The sequence below is a fragment of the Anomaloglossus baeobatrachus genome, chromosome 1, assembly GCF_048569485.1.
Source record: "Anomaloglossus baeobatrachus isolate aAnoBae1 chromosome 1, aAnoBae1.hap1, whole genome shotgun sequence".
Classification (NCBI taxonomy): Eukaryota; Metazoa; Chordata; class Amphibia; order Anura; family Aromobatidae; genus Anomaloglossus; species Anomaloglossus baeobatrachus.
In genome coordinates, this window is record NC_134353.1 from 300,421,083 (window position 1) to 300,440,747 (window position 19,665).

A 19,665-nucleotide genomic window follows, 5' to 3' on the forward strand; every position below is an offset into this window, starting at 1 on the left:
CAAATTACTGCCTTTGCGCTGCAGTCTGGAACGGTACCTTTAAAAAGCACATCTCTATGGATTGCTGGTCAAATAGTTAGGAAATGTGTTGAGACTGGTAGAAAGAAAGATGAAGTGTTACAAGTTTCCTGCACTCTTACAGATGACTATTCCAGCTGGTCTGGATATGCCGTCGAATAAACATTAGTAGCAGACAGTTGATTAACGTCACATCTGAAATGGCCAAAGTCTTTGCAGATTTCATCTGACCTAGGTATTAAAAAACACAATGGATGCTAAAGGGTTGTGCCTTTATTTATTGTATAATTTATGGTTCCTCCCTGATCATTTCCAGCTACACCACCAAAACGTCATCTATCTACTGCCTAGAAAGAAGCACTAGGGAGCATTATTAATAGACAGTACTTCAATTCTACCTTATGCCGTCAGCCCAGCCTACAGGATAGTTTTCCTCAGACTTAGGACAGCCACACAAAACTGCAGCCTAATTAAATCTCGATTATTTAAGCCCTTGATTTGCAGATAAGGTGTTCTGGCTTACACAGTCCTACACCTCTAAATCATTAGACAAACACCAGACCCTTGCAGCTCAAATATCTCACTCCAGAAAATAAGATAGCCCGGAGTGTCTAAGCAGTCTGGTGCATGTGTGATTGAAGAGAATCACCATTAACACATGCCAGAATATGGATGGCTGGAGACAGAAAGAGAATGTAAAAACCTGGGCAGCCATTTATTGGGAAGCATACCCAAATGTTCTAATGCATTCTATATGGTCTTTAAAAGTACAAAACGAAAAAAGGAACAAACCAGGAAAAAGGAAAACATCTGCGTGCTTTGAAAACCTAAGAAAAACTAAGGCACATTGCGCATTGTTCATTTAATTTTAACTAAATTATATAGTGTCTCCTCTTTTTTGATTATACTCCTTTGGGACCTGAATATTGATGGGCGAACCCCCTGATGTTCGTGTTCGGGAGACTGGCCCGAACGTTTTATAAAGTTTGAGTTCGGGTTCTGAGATAACGCAAACTTGCGTCCGAACACCGAACTTGGACTTTACAGTTATGTGATGGGGCGGGGGGAGCTGTAAAATAAAAAATATTGTTAATAATAAACATTGTCATCATACTTACAGTCCAGTCCCGCGACGCGTCCTGAAGACTGTCTCCCACCGCTGCTTCTTCCGATCATCGCTGTGCCCTCCCTGTAACTACTGCTGACGATAGGACCTTCTGTGACGTCATAGCCATGTGACCAGTCACGAGTGAATGTTGTATTACCTCGTTGGGTACAGACCGGTCACATGGCTATGACGTCATGCAAGGTCCTGTATCTTGTCGGTACTTGGTGCTCGCCTGAGCATCTCAGTACTCTGTACAATCTGCGACATGTTGGCGGTCTTTACAATCAGTCTACATGCAGGGATTGGCTGACACACACTAATACCACAGCTGGTGAGGAATAGCAGTGTCGGGAATTAGGTGAATGGAGATCACCGTAGCTATAGTAACCTGATCGTTAGATTACTATGTTAGGTTGGTAAGCAGTGATGTCACCGCTGCCACCGTGGGCAGCGGTGACGTCACCGCTTACCAACCCGCAGCCACTGCTTCGATTACACAGTATGGGGAGCAGCAGCGTTCTTCCCCTCCCGTGCTGTCTGATATAGCACAGCTAGATTGGTTGAAAAAGACAGAGGACCAGGATCGTGGAGGGGTGAGAGGGAGTAATAAAGATGAAGTCCTTAAGTGTGTCTGTGTATTTATTTCTAATAAAGTATTTTTTCCTTGTGTGGTGTCTTTTTTTAACCCTTTATTGGAGATTCTTAATGGCCGGGTCAAACTTGGCCTGACATTAAGTATCTCGGGCGTAATACCAGCTGGTAAAACAAAGCTGGTATTAACCCCTTATTACCCAGCGTGCCACCCGCCACCAGGGCCGCTGGGAGAGTTGAATACAGCGCTTCTATGAAAGCGCCATTTTCTGGGGCGGCTGTGGACTGCAATTCTCAGCGAGGGGGGCCCAGAAAGCTTGGGCCACCCTGCGCTACGGATTCCAATCACCAGCTGCCCAATTACACCTGGCTGGACACAAAAATTGGGCAAAGCCCACGTTGTTTTTGTTTGTTTTTTTGATTATTTCATGAAATTCATGAAAAATAAAAAAAAGCTTCCCTATATTTTTGGTTCCCAGCCGGGTACAAATAGGCGGCTGAGGGTTGGGGGCAGCCCGTACCTGGCTAGCATACAAAAATATGGCGAAGCCCATGTTAGTCATTTTTTTTTGTTTTTTTTTTGGCAATAAAAAGGGCTTCCCTGGATTTTTCATTGCCAGTAAATAACACCAAGCAGGCGGGGGAGGGGGGGGGGGGGTGGTTAGCCAGTAGATGCCTGGATTACCCTTAGCTAGCAATAAAAAAATGCAACGGGAGTCCACACATTTTTTATTATTTTTTTAAATAAAAAAAATAAATAAATATGGGTTTTTCCTGTATTTTGATCGCTATTCAGGTAAAGCCAGGCAGCTGGGCGCTGGGATTCTCGGCAGCCCACAGCTGCCCCTGGAAATGGCGCATTCTTAGCGCTATTTCTAGGCGCGTTACCAGACTCGTCCAGCGGCCCTGGTTCCGGGTGGAACGCTGGGTAATAAAGGGGTTAATACCAGCTCTGTATTCTGAGATGATACTAAGCCTGAAATTCATTGTGTCACATCAAATTAGACATGGCCACCATGAATTTCTAGGAAACAGTAAAAAAACAACACAGAATTTTTTTTTATTAGAAGTAAAACAAAAAAAACCATTGAGAGACTCCATCTTTATTATAAAAAGATCCTTAGTCCGACGTAATCCACAGGGACAGCAAATTCAACTCTGTTTAGACACTGTGCACAGTAATGAAGCAGAGTGAAAAGCAAAGAGACCCATGTCAGCTCTGCTACAACGCTCTGTACAGAGTGATGAAGCAGGCTGACAGTGAGGGGATGATTGCACTTACGTTTTGCATTGCATCACTCCACTCTCAGGACAGGAGCGACTCAGCTGCATGGAAATAAACACAGCTGACCCGCTGCTGTCAGGACATTGTGCACCGTGATCCGATGCAAGCCGGCCACACCCACCAGCCAAGCCAGTCACGCCCATGACTGACTGAAGCACGTAAATTCTAGGCTCAACCGTGATGGGATGCAACACTCTCATCACGGTGCACCAGGACCTTTGATAACGTCACTCTCACGTGACCAGTCTGTAGCCAATGAGGTAATACAACATTCACACATGACTATTCATATGGGTATGACGTCACGGAAGGTCCTTTTAGCCAGAGGTGCTTACCGGGTGGCAAAGCAATGATCGGACGGACGTGGAAGTAGAAGCGCTGGGAAAGAGTCTGCAGGATGCGTAGCAGGACCTGTAAGTATGATCATAATGTTTTTTAAATAACATGCTTTTTTTTTTTACAGCCCCTGGACCTGAACTGTAAGACGAGCTTCCCACCATGTGTTCGGTACAAACCCCGAACTGTACAGTTCGAGTTCACCTATCCCTAGTCCTGAACACGCAGTAATCTGATCGCTAGTCTGTAATACTGATATATTGCAATGCATTAGACCGGTCAGTCTTACACTAACAGGATGCCCTGCCATAACCAGTATTTAACAGACTATCGTACCCGGCAGACCAAAGGACATTGTATGACCTCAGTACCCTGTAACTGCATCTTGGGAAAGAAGTGTGGGAATGGGGAGCCAACTTCTCTATTACAATCATCTAGATGCAACGGTCACTATTGACTGCAACATCTACAATTTTAAAAGAGGTGGTCTACTACACAGCATAGTGGCCACACATCGATGTAAAGCTCATAAAGAAGGCTTTACTCAAATACCTTGTGTAGGTAATTGTGCCTCTGAGCTGCACTCTTGCGGTCCGCTCATCCCCATCACGTGACCTCCGGCTCCATGACCTCTGTGATCTGGTGATGTCACGTCAACTTCCAGCTGACCCGACATCGCCTAGCTGGGCCCCAGTCTCCCTGAGTGACTGGGCTGTGGGCAAAGTTTCACAGAGGTCATGTGATGGGGATGAGCAGACCACAATACTGCAGCTCAGGAGGAACAACTGACTGCACAAGGTATCTGAGAAAAGTCTTCTTTATGAGCTTTACATCGAAGTGTGACCACTATGTTGTGTAGCAGACCACCCCTTTAAAGGGAATCTGTCATCAGGTTTTATGCTGCTCTCAGATGGGGTAGCAAATGTAGGGGCAGAGACCCCAATTTCAGCAATGTGTCACTTACTGAGCTTTTTTCCTGTAATTGTGATAAAATCAATGTTTTCTCTGCTGCAGATCTAGCAATTACACAGAGCTCATGAATATGCTGGACTACCTGACAATAGGCCAAGTAGTCCTGTAATGATAATCTCCTGCTAATTAAACAGTGATTTTATTAAAACTACACTAAGCAAACCAGTAAGTGACATCCCTGGAATCAGGATCTGTGCCCCTACATTATGCTGCTCTCAGATTAATTGTCAAAAACCTGGTGACAGATTCTCTTTAAATAGCCAGTGACAGTGCTTACATTGTTGCTGCAGGTGCTCGTCTGTCAGTGAGCAGAGATCATGGTGGTGATTGTGAGGACACATCTCGTGCCTACATCACCACCATGGGGGTCTCTCTACATTATACTGTGGAAACACCTTTCCCATTATGACGTACCTGTATGTGAAATGTTGGGAAATGGTTAATGACTAGGGATGATCGAATACCTCAAATATTCAGCTTTGCGAATATTTGCTGAAAAGGTCGACGCTATTAGTGAATATTCAATGCACAATGTAAGTCTATGGGAAACCCGAATAACAACTATTCGGAACTATTCGGGCTTCCCATAGACTTACATTGTGCATCGAATATTCGCATAACGGCGACCTATTCATCGGATATTCGCAAAGCCGAATATTTGAGGTATTTGATCATCCCTGTTAATGACCTGTCCTTAAAGGGTATCGGTCAGCATATTTTTTGCTATCTCATCTGAGAGCAGCATGATGTAGGTAAAGAGATCCTGAATCCAATAAAGTATGACTTAGATAACTGGGTGTGGCCGTTCTGACACAAATCAGAATTTTTAGATTTAGGTCGAGATCAGAGGTGAGAGCTGCATCAGCCACACCAGGCTCTCAATAGAGATTGTACATTGACAGTGAGGTGCCAATAACAGGAGGCGACATGCTGGACTGCTGTGCACATGACATTGTAATCCAGCAATGATAATCACTAGGTGATAAAGCCTTTAGTTTAAGTAAACAAAAGCACACAGCCTGATGTGAGGCAAAGTTTTTTTTCTTTAACCCCTACAGCATGCTGTCCTCAGATTACATAGCAAAAACTTACTGACAGATTACCTTTAAAATAGGTCACTAATATTATGTCAGTGTAGGTATAGGTCCACGCACTTCCAGTGATAAGGTGTTTGTAGGAGGATGAGCTGCAGCACCCGAGAATGGCCACTATAAAGCATACAGTGCTACGCTGTGGTGTTTCGGCTTAGACGTGGTTTATATTCAGTGGCCACAAAAGCTGTTAACAGCTGATGGTAAGGTGTTTGGGTTTAATTCCCACTTATATTGATCACTTATCCTAAGCAAGTGTCCTCAATATTAAAGTCCTGGAAACCACCTGTAAAAAGGATGCAAAATCTTTCACATTACAGTTGTGTGTGCTGATGGCTGTAACAACCAGCAAGAATTCTAGCGAAAAAAAAAACAACAGATCAAACCATGTACCTAATACACTTTTTTCTTGTGTAGAAATGAGTATCCGCTCACCAAACTTGCTGCAGTCCCGTAGTGGCGAATTCAGCGCATGGATGGTTAGAAGTCACCAGGTTAATTATAAGACAAATCCAGCGCAATCTCATATTGGATTAAAAGCAATCTTCTTTATTCACAAAGTTTTCATAAAATCCAAGGACATGCAGCATAGATTATAATATTGCCCAGGTCAGAGCGACGCGTTTCAACAAACTGTCTTAGTCATGGTCTGACCATGATTAAGACAGTTTGTTGAAACGCGTCGCTCTGACCTGGGCAATATTATAATCTATGCTGCAGGTCCTTGGATTTTATGAAAACTTTATAACTCATTTCTGTTTTCTTTGCTGATTGTGACATCCATTTCAATCACAATCAAAATTTTAATGTGCTGCCATATGGTTTCAATATAGAAATCAATGGTGTATGACATTTTCTTTCTTCCATACTGAAAAATTCATGCCTACAATTTAAGTCAGCTAATATTAAATTGCCTTTTTTATTCCCTTTTGCTACAAATTCTAATAAAGACCAACTAAAAAAACTGCATTAAAAAAACAAGTTTAAAACTGAATAACTGTGTTGATACTAATCTGCCTGCAGTAATAATTCAAAGTAATAGTCCTTAGACCTGATTGCGCTCTGGAACTTTGATAATAAAATTGTCAGCATGTCTATGTAATACTTACTGAAAGTTTACACTTAATCTCCATCTAGCCTAACTGAAAGCTCCTGCTGCTGAAATCTCACACTGCTCCGTACAAGCTGCAGTTATCAGACTGGGTGAATAACAGAGCAGAGCACATTCTCTGAATACCTAGTGTGCAGAGACCAGTGGCAGCTCCACAAGTGACCTTACTTGATGGATATTCTGCCAATGCGCACTGACACTGTGCTCTGCTGTTGCCGGCTTGCTACTACTGATCTGACCCAACAACAGAGCACGCACTGTCACTGTGCACATCTCAAAGCATGCAGGGACTAGCCCAGCACCTGAAACAAGAGCCACTGATGCCTTGTTTTTTTTTTTTCTTCAGGGAGGTGGCAGAGGCTCCCATTTGAGACAATTTTTTTTTTTTTTTGTTAGGAAGTTAGAAGGGTTTAAAGTTTGTCAGCAATGTCTTATTTTTCCACCAAAATTCACAAAACGCTTTTATCCAAAAGTGACACCATTTTAAAAACTACAATCCTCAAAGTGCTCAAAACCACATTCAATAAGTGTATTACCCCTTTAGGTGCAGAGGAATTAAAGCACTGTGGAAGGAAAAAAAAAAAACATTTTTTTTTCCAACAAAAATGTTACTTTAGGCCCAATGTTTAGATTTTCACAAGGGTAACAGGAGAAAATACACCATACAATTTGCAGAGTACGTCGACACTCCATATGGTGGAAAACTATTGACTGAGCACACGGCAGGGCTCGGAAGGGAAAGAGCACCATTTGACTTTTGAAATGCAAATTCGGCATTTTTATATTATTCTGTGGACGAGGCTGAGAGGGGTGTTTTTTTTGCAGGACAAGATGATGTTTTCAGTGATGCCATTATTATTTATTTTGTTATTGCGTTTTATTCCACTTTTTTTCGGCAATGTGATGAAAAAAAACCCAAAACCTATGATTTTTTGCCACCAATTTCTTTTTTCTGTCCATTAAAGGGGTTAACTAGTATGCCACTTTTACAGAGCAGGTTGATCTAAATGTAGCGATACCAAATATGTGTACTCTTTGTTCTTACATATATTTGTTAGTATAATTTTTTTTTTCATTTTTTGTTCTTTAATAAATAATTTGAACTTTTCTTTTTAATTTGACCTAGTCCCGGGATTCGTCATCATCTTTCCCTGGTCTGTTCGAAGAGCTGCTAATGCCTTCAAGGATTTTACATTGCAGGACATTAGATCCCGGCTAGCACCAGTCGTGGAAGCTACAGCAGGTTGTCAGCTATGAAAAATAGCTTAAACCCGCTGATTATTTTGCCGGTGTCACAGGATAGCTGGCAAGATCCTAGTTGCGCACATGTACGGGATGTTTACGGGAGCACAACTCCCGCAACACTGTACATGAATGCTGGATGTCGTGAAGGGGTTAAACAAATGCCTACAGTTAGAATCAGAAGCTCTGCACCTACTTTATGCCATCTTACATTAGGGCAGCATTAACCTGGCATCAGATTTGATAAATTGTATGCAGTTTGCAATGTGAGATCTGGTGACAAATCTATTTAAGGAAGCCTAAAATGTCCTCACAGAAATAATTTTGAAAAAAATGTGTTACAATAATCAGAATACAAATTTCCAAGATATATGAACTGCTACTTACACCAAGAATCTTTCTCTGACAGCGGGCACAATCTGGTGCAAAAAACTTCTCATAGCATATTTCACAATACAGCGAACCTTTTTCTTGAACAAATCCCATCTCAGCCATGCTCAACTTGCAATGAGCACAATTGAATTCCTCTGGATGCCAAGATTTCCCCAATGCCAACAAAAATGGACCTCTGGTATAAGATGGGTAAAGAGAAAGAAAAAAACATTTAATAAATCATAGATATTAACAGAGTTATCAAATGTGGAAAAGTGTGGATCTTCAGTTTTCTGGAGAAAAAAAATGTTTCAAATATTGTATTTTTGTGCTAAAAGTTGAGACTAGCTTTGGTTTAAAGAAGCACTGCCATCAAAGTTATATCCTCTTAATAAATTGCAATCATCATAATAGATAGCACTGTGTACTTATTAATTTTGCCCTTCAACCCAGTTAATTTTTCTCTTTTCCATTAGGTCTATGACACCACATGATCAGAAAGCGACAAACTTAATGCTTCTAAGCTCTGTGTAGAAACGGGAAGTATCTTTTCCCTGCATAAGTTATCCCCATCTTCAACTTCTGACCCAGCTGCTCTGCCAGGGACTTTGCAGTGATGACACATGACAATCACCTGATGTCATAGACCTAATGGAAAACAGACAAATTAACTGGGCAGAAGGGCAAAACTAGCAATTTAAGTACACAGTGCTATATTATATGATGATTGCAATACATTAAAAGGATAAAAACTGATGGGAGTGCTACTTTAATTATGCACGACTCGACTGCTTATAATTGCAATATTTTTTAAAAGCTAAATTTAAGTTGAAGGTCTACAATTCATTCACATCTGACAAGTTTTCTTTCCAAATCCTTCTACTGATTTACATACAAGAACCAACTGTAATGGGAGAGACCAGAGAATCACCTGCAGCAGCACTGGTAGAGGCCAGCCGTGTGGCAACTCAGGACTACTCTAATCTCCGGCTTTAGTCAGTCTCAGTCAAATCTTTAGAGTATATAGTCTCTGAACAGTGGAGCAGCCAGGCTCTTATTCATGCTGCCCATGGTTTAGGCAGCATGAAGAATCGCATATGTTCCTTTTAAATTAGAAACATAGATGTTTAAAAGTTTGCCTAAATATCAATAGTAGAATTTGGCACGTGACAAATTCACATACATTTTTGTGCTGTTTCAATGAAACTTGATCCACGTTCTATCACCCACAGAACAGGGCAATAGTTTTTGTAAATATGTTATGCGTTTTGACATTGTGCATAAAATAACATACTTTTTTAAAAAAAGAAAATCTTATTAAACTGTATATTTGGAAACAAAATTACTGTATATAGTGTCAAGTACTTCAGTTCTATACTGCCTAATATTTGGATGGTTACCCGACGCTTGTTTCACGATTATCCTGCCATGTAAACCAGATGCTGGCCACTGAATGAAAGCGGATAAAAGAAATTCATTAGGTGAAATGATTTTTTGTGCAGCACAAAAAAAAAAAAAAAAATAAATAAATAAATAATGATTTCAGGGGTGCATCATGTTGTGAAAGTAGGACTAGTGCTACCAAGGACTAGGGCAGCCTGTGCCCATTGATGAAGCTAGTGTAGATCGCTCAGTGCGCATCGTTTTGCAGTTATACTGTGTAAACAGGTATTAACACAATAGATGATCAGTAATCGTTGACCGATTGGTGGTCATATTGTGCATCCAGTTGGTCCATGTAAGCAGCCTTTACTTTCAGGACATCAGTGCGGTGCTTGATGGAGTTCCAACCTTTGAAACCGTCCCAATCATTAGTTTAGCCCCACGAGTGTATGGTACCAGGCTCATCTGTATGTTTCAGCGATGCACTGCTATTCCAGAGTAAACCGCACCAAGGCTTTGGCGCCCCTTTGTAATGTTGATTGTTAAGGGTAGGATTCTTACCGATAAGTCTACTAAATAAATTAGCGAAACAGTAAAAAAAAAAACAAAACACATTTCAACTGTAGTATTTTAAATGACTAAAACCAATATTTCTCAGAATAAAAATCACCCTGGTCTGAGAGGATAATGAAAACGGTGACCTAACGTGATATCTTCCATCCTCTGTACAAGCACCTTCATACACTAACGTTCCTCAGCTATGCACAGAAGAGACAATAGCCGTCCTTATGTACAACAAAGTGCTCTCTTCTCTCAGTGTCAGCACAGCCTAATTTAACTGAATCATTAACAAAAGAGTGACACTAAAGAAGACAAGTTTTCCTGTTCCAGACAGGATTGAGTTTCCATCTGTATTAAAAAGACAGGCATCGCTACTTACAAAATGGAACCTGGAGAGCGTGGAAATGCCATGGAAGGTATATCAGAGGCAAAGTAGGATACAAAAGAAGAAAAAAAAGGGTCCTGCAACAGAATCGCAGTACAATGATGGCTCTCTAAAGATTACAATGCTGACATTCTCTGGTCAGAGCACCAGGTTCAACTCCAGGTGAATAAGGGATTATGTAGAAGGCAGAATAATCAGAGACATGCTCTATATCACCCAGCCATTAATCAGGCTAGAATACATGACAAATGTTAGCCTTAATATTAGAATTCAGAGACTTAAGTATTTGATTCCTTAGGCTATGTGCGCACGTTGCGTAAAAACATGCAGTTACGCTGCGCTTTGTAGCGCAGCGTAACTGCATGCGTCCTGCGGCCCCTGCACAGTCTATGGAGATTGTGCAGGGGCCGTGCGCACGTGGCGTCTAAGAGCGCAGCGCTTCGGCTACTGCCGAAGCGCTGCGCAAAAAGAAGTGACATGTCACTTCTTTCCTGCGCTTTGCCGGCAGCTCCTGCTCTGTCTATGGCAGGAGCTGCAGGCAGAGCGCATGGAATCGGCGCTCACTACGGACATTTCTGCAGCGATCTAAAGCGCACATGTGCTCTTCAGATCGCTGCAGAAATTTCTGCAGGGCTTGTACGCAACGTGCGCACATAGCCTTAAGTTGTTTTGTCATTGTGGACAGCCTAGTAGAGACGACATTATGGGCCGCTCAGTTATTCTTTATCAAATCGCTGAGTTACTCCTTATTGTAGTTGCAAAAAAGCTTAATAAAAGTTACAATTGAGCAACAAACACTTTCCAGACCATGGTATAGTGTCCACATTGGTATTTTGTGGCAGCCGGACAAGGGTTGGTGTGGATGCCTAGTAATCACAGTACTAATATGGACACTGGACTAAGGTCCCATAAATAATTTTCTTCTTCTCTTACAAAAGCGTGGAAAATGACAAAAGCATGCACATACTGGTCTTTTTCAAGTCTTTGTGGTGGTCTTGGTACTATGTATAACTAGAGAACATCAATATTAAAAGTGTGAACTATGCAATCCAAACATTGTGCAAGAAAACTGGATTTGAGGCATTTCCTTCTTCAGAATAAAAGGAATCTTCACAGTAAAAGCAATTGAGGAGTGGTCTACCGCATAAGCTAGTCCTATCGATACAAATGCCACCTATTTAGCAAACAAGAATACCACCGTTGTTGTGTGCTTTCTCACACAAGGAACTCAAAGAGCAGCCTGGAAAGTATTTCTTAGGTTTCCTTCACACGTTCATGTTTCCAGTATGTGTGGTGTCAGTTTCCACACATACCGGACACATGTATACCATTAAATTCAATGTGTTTGTGCACACATTCGTAATTTCACGGGCGTCTCGCGGACCACACACTGATGTTATCCGTGTGACATGTACCGGACAAAACACGTCACTTAAAAAACTTTAATTTTTTATACTGGCGCTGCTGTTTTCGGGTCCTGCTCATTATGCTCATGAATATTCACTACACTAACTGCGGACTTCAAAGCAACAGCAGCGCCCGAGACAAGCAAGTATACAAGATTATTCTGTCCATGTGATATCCTGTCACACGAACAGTACCAGGAACTCACACACGGGGCACATATATGCACCCACACTACAGACCATGTAAAACATTCTTTTGCATGGACGTGTGAAGGGGTCTTATGTGGAGAGCAGTGAAGCTGAGGGATTCAGAGGCTGCTATTTTCGCTCTCATCTTCCAACACCCACTAACATACAAAAGTCCAAGTTAGTTTCCCTTGGTCAGAGCTAAACTTCGTTCTACAAGTATTTACTTACAGCAAAGATGGGCTGCAGTTGTACATTGCCCAGGCCAAAATCTAGTACTCTAGCAGGATGCAGCCAAACCCCCACTAAGTGGAGGCATCACAGGTGCAGGAGGAGCAAATCACACACACACTTCCAAATATATGGAGGGAGCGATTGCTGGATGATAAAACTGCACACTGATGGCTTGCATAGAGCGCTGTTCACACATGTAGATGCACAGTCACAAGTCCACAGCCTATTAGGTGACGCCCATACTATTAGATCAGGCGGGCTGCTAAGCCGTACTCCATCTGTGCAACATAGGGACAGGAACTCTAATATGCAAGGCCTCACAGAAAAGGGCTAAGGACTGTTTTTAATATTTTGTTTGTAGTCCGAAACGAGTTAGTGCCCTCATGCACACGATTTAAAAACTTTTTTTTATATTTTTCATTTTATTGTTGTTCAATAAATATTTGATTTTTTACTAATTTGTTGGTGCTGTATCCAACCCAACCTGTTCTCCTTCCTACTGCTTGCATCTTTCCAGACTCAGCCTGTCTGGTGAACACTTTGGCAGGTAAGCTGAAAACCCTTTTTTCTTATGCTTTTTTCTAAATGTTGCCAGATATAGATTAGTGACATATCAGTGACCTAGAGCTGCTGTCCCCTGGATTAAATAGCAAAGTCTAAGGCCACATTTTTGTCACGTTTTTTGGTGCAGTTTTGTTGTCAGAACTGACATTTGACTTCCCAGCAAAGTCTATGAAGTCAGATTTGCTATGTGCACCTTGCAGTTTGTCAGTGTTTTTTTTTTGTCAAAAGTTGGTGATAAAAAAGATGCAGTATGTTTATTCTTCGAGCGTTTTTGTCAACACTTGTCACAAAAAACGCATAAAAAATGCATGCTAATAATTTTGTGCTATTTTGGTGCGTTTTTGTCACAAAAAATGCATCAAAAACGCACCAAAGACACACCTACATTACAAGAGTTTTTTTTTTTTGGATATTTCCAGGCTCTCTCTGACAAGGTGCAGTTTTGGTTGCAGTTTGTGTGCAGAAAAAACTGCAGCGTACGCAATGTAGCCTAAGTGAATCCTTGTGATTCAGTTTCATTTCACTGCCCTCTTAAATAAAGCATATATAACAAAAGGCCAGATTTATGAAGCTGCTAAAAAGGAAAACGGAATTTGCCACTAATAACATTCAATCATAAAGCAGCTTTTATTTTTCAAGAGAAGAACACAAAACACAAGCTGATCTATGGTTGAATGAAAACATCACAGAAAGTAAAGCAACCATACATACCAATATCTGGTCACAATATTAATATAGTACAAGACGCAGCAGGCCCCCATGATAAAATGAGGCACAGGTAGAAAGTACTGATGGACATCCACTTGCACACCTATCATCTACGTGGATTGTTGTTTAGCTTTTTTGATGCACACAAATAAGGCTTGTATAGGATGCCAACAACACTGATACGTATAGTGTACCATCCCGCACCCTTGACCATAGATGATAGCTCTGTGAGTGGTTCTTCAGGCTTTTTATCATGGGGGCCTTCTGCATCCTTCTATAAATAGAACTGTGACCAAGTGTTGATGGGAATGCCTGCTTTATCTCAGTTATGGGTTTTTTTTTATTTTTTTTTTTAATTTCTACAAGACCAGTCTCTCTTACACAGTTTCATAAATCTTCACCAATACAAATAGCTGCATGGGAGGAGATACAGATGGCCAGGGATTGTGGAGTTAGGAGGGACGGAGACAGAGCTGCCAGGAGGAATTTGAGAAGCGATGATGTCATCCTGCAGATCACAAGAATTCAGAGACTGACTTCCTGTCTACACATTAGGCTGCTTTCACACTGCTTTTTTTTAACATGTGTCATGAACGTTATTTTAACGCAAAAACGGATCCAGTGCAAATGCGTTTTCATTTCAATGCATTTGCAATGGACTCGTGTCAACATGCATTCACATGCATTTGTGTGCGTTATAGTGAGGATCCAGCGAGTTGCAGTTTTTTAACTTTTTTCAAAAACGCTACTGGTAGCGTTTTTGAGCTGCGTCCAAATACTGTTTTTCACTGGATCCTGACTATACTGCACGCAAACTCATGTGAATGCTGGCATGCTGATAGACAGGATCCTGCTTGCTCTACTGAGCATGTCCAGAAACCAGTCTGGCGTGATCAGTCTCTCTCTCCTCCTCCCTCTCTCCCCCCTGCTTGAGAGCGGCGGATGCTCGTAACCAAGGTAAATATCTTGGTAACCAAGCAACGCGCTTCGCTTAGTTACCCGATGTTTACCTTAGTTACGTGTGCAGGGAGCAGGCAGCCCGGCTCCTAGCAGCTACGGACGCTCGTAACCAAGGTAAATATCGGGTATCCAAGCAAAGCACTTCACTTAGTTACTCGATGTTTACCTTGGTTACCAGCGTCCGCAGCTGTCAGATGCCGGCTCCCAGTCTATCACGTTCAGTTCCCCTCACTCCCGATCACATGACTTCAATGCCCGCCCATAAACTTCAAGTGGCAGGATCCTGCAAAATAACACATGCGATTGCATGCGTTTTTCTTTGTAAAAACAGGATCCACTTTTACAGCAAAAAAACGTTCATGACGCATGTTAAAAAAAACGTAGCGTGAAAGCAGCCTTAGTGTGTGTACTGGACGGTTTGTTAGACTTCAGATCACATGACCAAACTTCCTATACTGAAGGGGGCAAATGTATGGATGTAACAGATGGGATGAAATAAATTACACAGCTAAAATATTGAAAAGGTAATATGCTCTATATATGCAAACAAGATAAAGCTGAGGTACTTTTTTAAACAGCTAAATCTGAGAAAGGTTCTACATGGACAGGTCCCTGTTTTCAATGTAACTGATGGCTGTAATGTGAAATACCTCTCCAAAAAAGTTTGTTTCTTATTTTTTACTTGGTTAACATAATACCCGTCGTCCTCAATGAAACATGTAGGAAAAGGTATAATGAGACCAAAATGAACACTCAGTTAAATCACCTATACTGCAGTAGGATTTCAGTGAAGGCTCCTTGTAAGTAATCTACAGGCACAATAAATATTTAATAAATGAAAAAGTAAAAAATGAATAATTAACTGTGCTAAGAAACAAAGGACTGTTATCTAAGCGATCATGTCTGGCTGGGTATTCTGTTGAGTAAGGCATCCATGTCCTGGATGTATTTTGGCTTTAAAACAGGTGTTCTGAATGGTCACTTGATACAACTGCCCGCTTTACTTCAAGGTATCCCAGCCTGCAAGGCCATGAACTGTAATTGCATGAGGCGGCCAGCTGCAGCCATTTACAATATGATATGTGGCAATCAAACCGCACATTTCATACAGTATAAAGCTGGAGAGAAGTTAATCTCATTGTTTAAAAGCTAGGCAAATAGCAACACATGAAGGCAGGGGAGCGGTATTAGCTATAGTACAACATACTTTCATTGTTCTCATCTAGTGATGCGCTTTAAATACCCAAATTATTGGAAAAAAACACAACTGAACAGTCCCACACAGTCATGGCTGAAAGTGTTCACCTTAAAATTATTCCAGAAAATGAGGTATTTCTATTACTATTGCAATTACACATGTTTTGTTAAACACGTTTATTTCCTTTGTGTGTATTGGACCAAAAAAGAAAAAAAAAAAAAAAAAAGCAAACTGGAAATTTCCCACAAAACCCCCAATATGGGCCAGACAAAATTCTTTTGCACCTTTCAAAATTGTGGATAAACAACTTTGTTTTAAGCGTGCGATGCTCGTTCAAACTAAACAGTGGCAAGTAACAGGTGTGGGCAATCTAAAAAAATCACACCGGAAATCAGATAAAAAAAGGGAAAAGTTAACTCAATCTTTGCATTGTGTGCCACACCACATGGAGCACAAAAAGCACTGTGAGGACTTGAAAACCAAAATTGTTGAAAATATCAAGGTTACAAGTCCATCTCCAGAGATCTTGATGTTCCTTTGTCCATAGTTCGCAACATAATCAAGAAGTTTATAACTCATGACACTGTAGCTAATCTCCCTGAACTTGGATGGCAGAGAAAAATCATGAAAGGTTGCAACACAGCATAGTCTTCATGGTCTATAAGCAGCCCCAATCAAGTTCCAAAGAAATTCAAATTGTCTTGCAGGTTCAGGCTGCATTAGTGTCAGCACAAACTATCCATTAACATTTGAATGAAATGAAAAGCCTTGGCAGGAAACCCAAGAGGACCCAACTGCTGACAGAGGAATATAAAAAAAGCTAGACTGCAGTTTGCTAAAATGTACGTGAGTAAACCAAAATTCTTCTAGGAAAGAGTCTTGTGGACAAATGAGACAAAGATTGATTTACTTTATTAAAAATCTCTTTCTACTGTTTACTGAAAATGGAATAACGCCTACAAAGAAAAGTACACCTTACCTACAGTTAAATATAGTGGAGGTTTAGAGAGGTTTTGGGGCTGTTTTGCTTCCTCTGGCACTTGGTGCCTTGACTGTGTAGGGCATCATGAAATCTGAAGATTACCAAAGGATTTTGGGTCATAATATAGTGCCCAGTATCAGAAAGCTGGGTTTGCATTTTAGATCATGGGTCTTTCAGCAGGACAATGATCCCAAACATACTTCAAGAAGCACTCAGAAACCGATGGAAACAAAGCGCTGGATAGTTCTGAAGTGGTCAGCAATGAGTCTGGATCTAAATCCCATTTAACACTTGTGGAGAGATCTTAAAATAGCTGTTGGAGAAGGCACCTCTAAATATGGGAGACCTGGAGCAGTTTGCAAAAAAGTGGTACGAAATTCCAGTTGAGAGGTATAAGACGCTTGTTGATAGTCATAGGAATGGGGAAGGGAATTTGTCAGCAGGTTTTTTGCTATGTAATCTGAAGACAGCATGCTGTAAGAGTTAACAGAGATTTCAGCCTTGCATCTCTCATCAGAAAGTGTGTTTTTGTTTACCTGCAATGTTAGTTTAAGCTTCAGTAGCTTTTTCATTAGACTGAGGATCTGAACTCAAGTCAGACTCTGCCTGCGTCTGTGATTAGCAGCTTCTGTCTATAGAAATGTACACTGAAAACCAGGTGTGGGCGGAGACAGAACAACTGCAACCAGTACTGTAAGTGATACATCTTTGGATTCAGGATCTCTTTGCCTACGTCATGCTGCTCTCAGATGAGGTAGCAAAAACCTGCGGCAGATTCCCTTTAAAGGTGATGGTGCCAACAATTTTGTGCAACCCCTTTTGGGGGGTTTGTGTGAAATTATGTTCAATTTGCCTTTTTTACTGTTTTTTTGTGTGTATTATTACAATGTAAACAAAAGAAATAAAAACGTGTATAAGAAAACATACTGTATGTAAGTGCAGTAATTTTCTGGGAGAAATACTTATTTTCTGTAAGACTTTCAAGGGTGCCAACACTTTTGGCCATGACTATTAATGAATCAGAATTTGAAAATGGCCAGAGTTTAGCAATTACACTGTATTTACTGGCAGGAACAATAGGGAATTGAGCCATAATGATTGCCAGTTTTGCAAAACTTCTTAGAAGTGTACAACCATCAATAATTAAGTAACAGATTATTATCAGTTGCTGAAAAGCCATTTAGAAGAGGCAGTTTGGTTTGCTCCATTTGTGTGTCTATTGCACAGTGTTGATAGTGCCACCCTGTCACGGGGTGTGTCACACTTGACAGACAGTCCTGTGCTCTCTGGCTATAGAAGGTTGCAGAGCTTAGCTACATAAAATGCTCCCTGAACTCTCTTCTTCTTTGCTTGGGGTAAATCCCTTTTCCCTTTAGGACCTTGCGGATTTACTCACCTTTCAGTTGTTAATCATCAATACTTCCTTTTGTGTCCTTAAATACTCTCATTACTCCTTGGTCTTTGCTGGTGATAAGACTTATAAACCTATACAGGTTTTGGGTGAAAGCAGTTGGCTTGTATCCATCTGAAGAACCATTGTTGTTTGTTGCCATACCGCTCCCTGAGTCATCCTGCAGATAAGTTGTTCAATGTGCTATCCCCTGTTTGTGCTCCCTGTATCTACTTTAAACCTTAGTGGGGTTGACTAATGGCTCATCCCATCCATTGCCTACCTAGGGCCCAGTTCTAGGGTCAGGTATAATGCTCGGCACACAGGCGCAGAACTTATGGTGGTCAGGGGAGCCAGGGGCCAGCGGAAGGTTTGATCAGGGGTCACCATCTCCCCCTTCCCTAGACACCAGGTTTCCCTTCCCCATTGCCATACGTGTGGTACTTCCTCATAGCTAGTGTGACACTCCCGCCATGCACACTGCCATAATTCAAACACTAAATACACAAGGTGGACTTAAAGGGTGCAAACAATGAGAAAGCATGTAAAATGTCTGTAGGATATGACTGTCTGAGCAGGTATGTTATACCACTTCTGGTGTATCCAGTAATACCTTAACATGGAGAGTCCATTCCTCATTTACTGAGAAATCAGCGTTTGATTTCATATGCAAATGAGGCTGAATAGCCTTTTGCAGATTTGAAACCTCTGTCACTCCAACTCTGTTCTCTGCCCAGTGTCACCTTCTCCTACTTAATCTATGGTGTGTACCTTCAAGCAAAGGAGTTGTCAAACAAGCAGAAGGTGTCACTGGGCGGATAATAGAGCTGGTGTGACAGAGGCTTTAGATCTACAAATAGCCTCATTTACATATCAATACAAACGCTGATTTGTCAGTACATGAGGTATGGATTGGCCTTGTAAAAGGTATTTCTGGATTTGGCTTTGAATGAGGACCAAGCACATAGTTTGTGGTTGAAATCTTGGTGACCGATGCAATTTAAGTGAGTCCTCTCAAACATATATTTTTTATCCGCTATACAACCCTGTCAATGTGATTTATTATGTCACAAGTATAGTATTGAAGTGTTGCTTATTATTCCTTATTGTATTTTTTTTTCCCTAAAAGTGTCACAAGTAGTAGGTCACTGGTAATTATGCACAGTCGTCCTAATGATATCATTTATCACTAAAGTAGGCGTTGACTAAAAAAACAATTTTGCATTTGCAATAAAAAAAAAAATGTATGCATGTTTAAAAAAAAATTAATTTCTCATACCTAATAACTAGGTTACAGATGGCGCACATTGGGGTACGAGTTCCAGCAGGTATGTGCTCTGCTCTTTGGAAGAGTGTGTCCTGATCCTCCACAGGAGGGGCAGCATAGGGCTTGTTACTGGCTGCTGGTTTTACTGTAGATGGTGCGTTAGTAACCCTTCCAGTTGATGGGCCTAAAAGAAAAAAGCAATAAAACAATACAATTATAGCACATTTAAGTAATTATGGCTAGCTGTGTCTGAAAAAGTAATTTAGGAAGTCAAATAAAAAGTTACTTCCATTTACGCATAGGTTTTTAATTAGA

General features: G+C 41.1%; 1 protein-coding gene across 1 annotated transcript in view; it reads right to left on the reverse strand.

Moving 5' to 3' along the window:
- Window positions 1–19,665, reverse strand: part of PDLIM5 (PDZ and LIM domain 5) — a 256,555-nt gene that overhangs the window by 9,353 nt on the left and 227,537 nt on the right. Inside the window, exons 9-10 of the mRNA XM_075351036.1 lie at window positions 19,363–19,534; window positions 8,142–8,322 (exon numbers count right to left, since the gene is read on the reverse strand). Of these exons, the coding sequence (XP_075207151.1) occupies window positions 8,142–8,322; window positions 19,363–19,534 (353 nt within the window). The remainder of the gene's footprint in view (window positions 1–8,141; window positions 8,323–19,362; window positions 19,535–19,665) is intronic.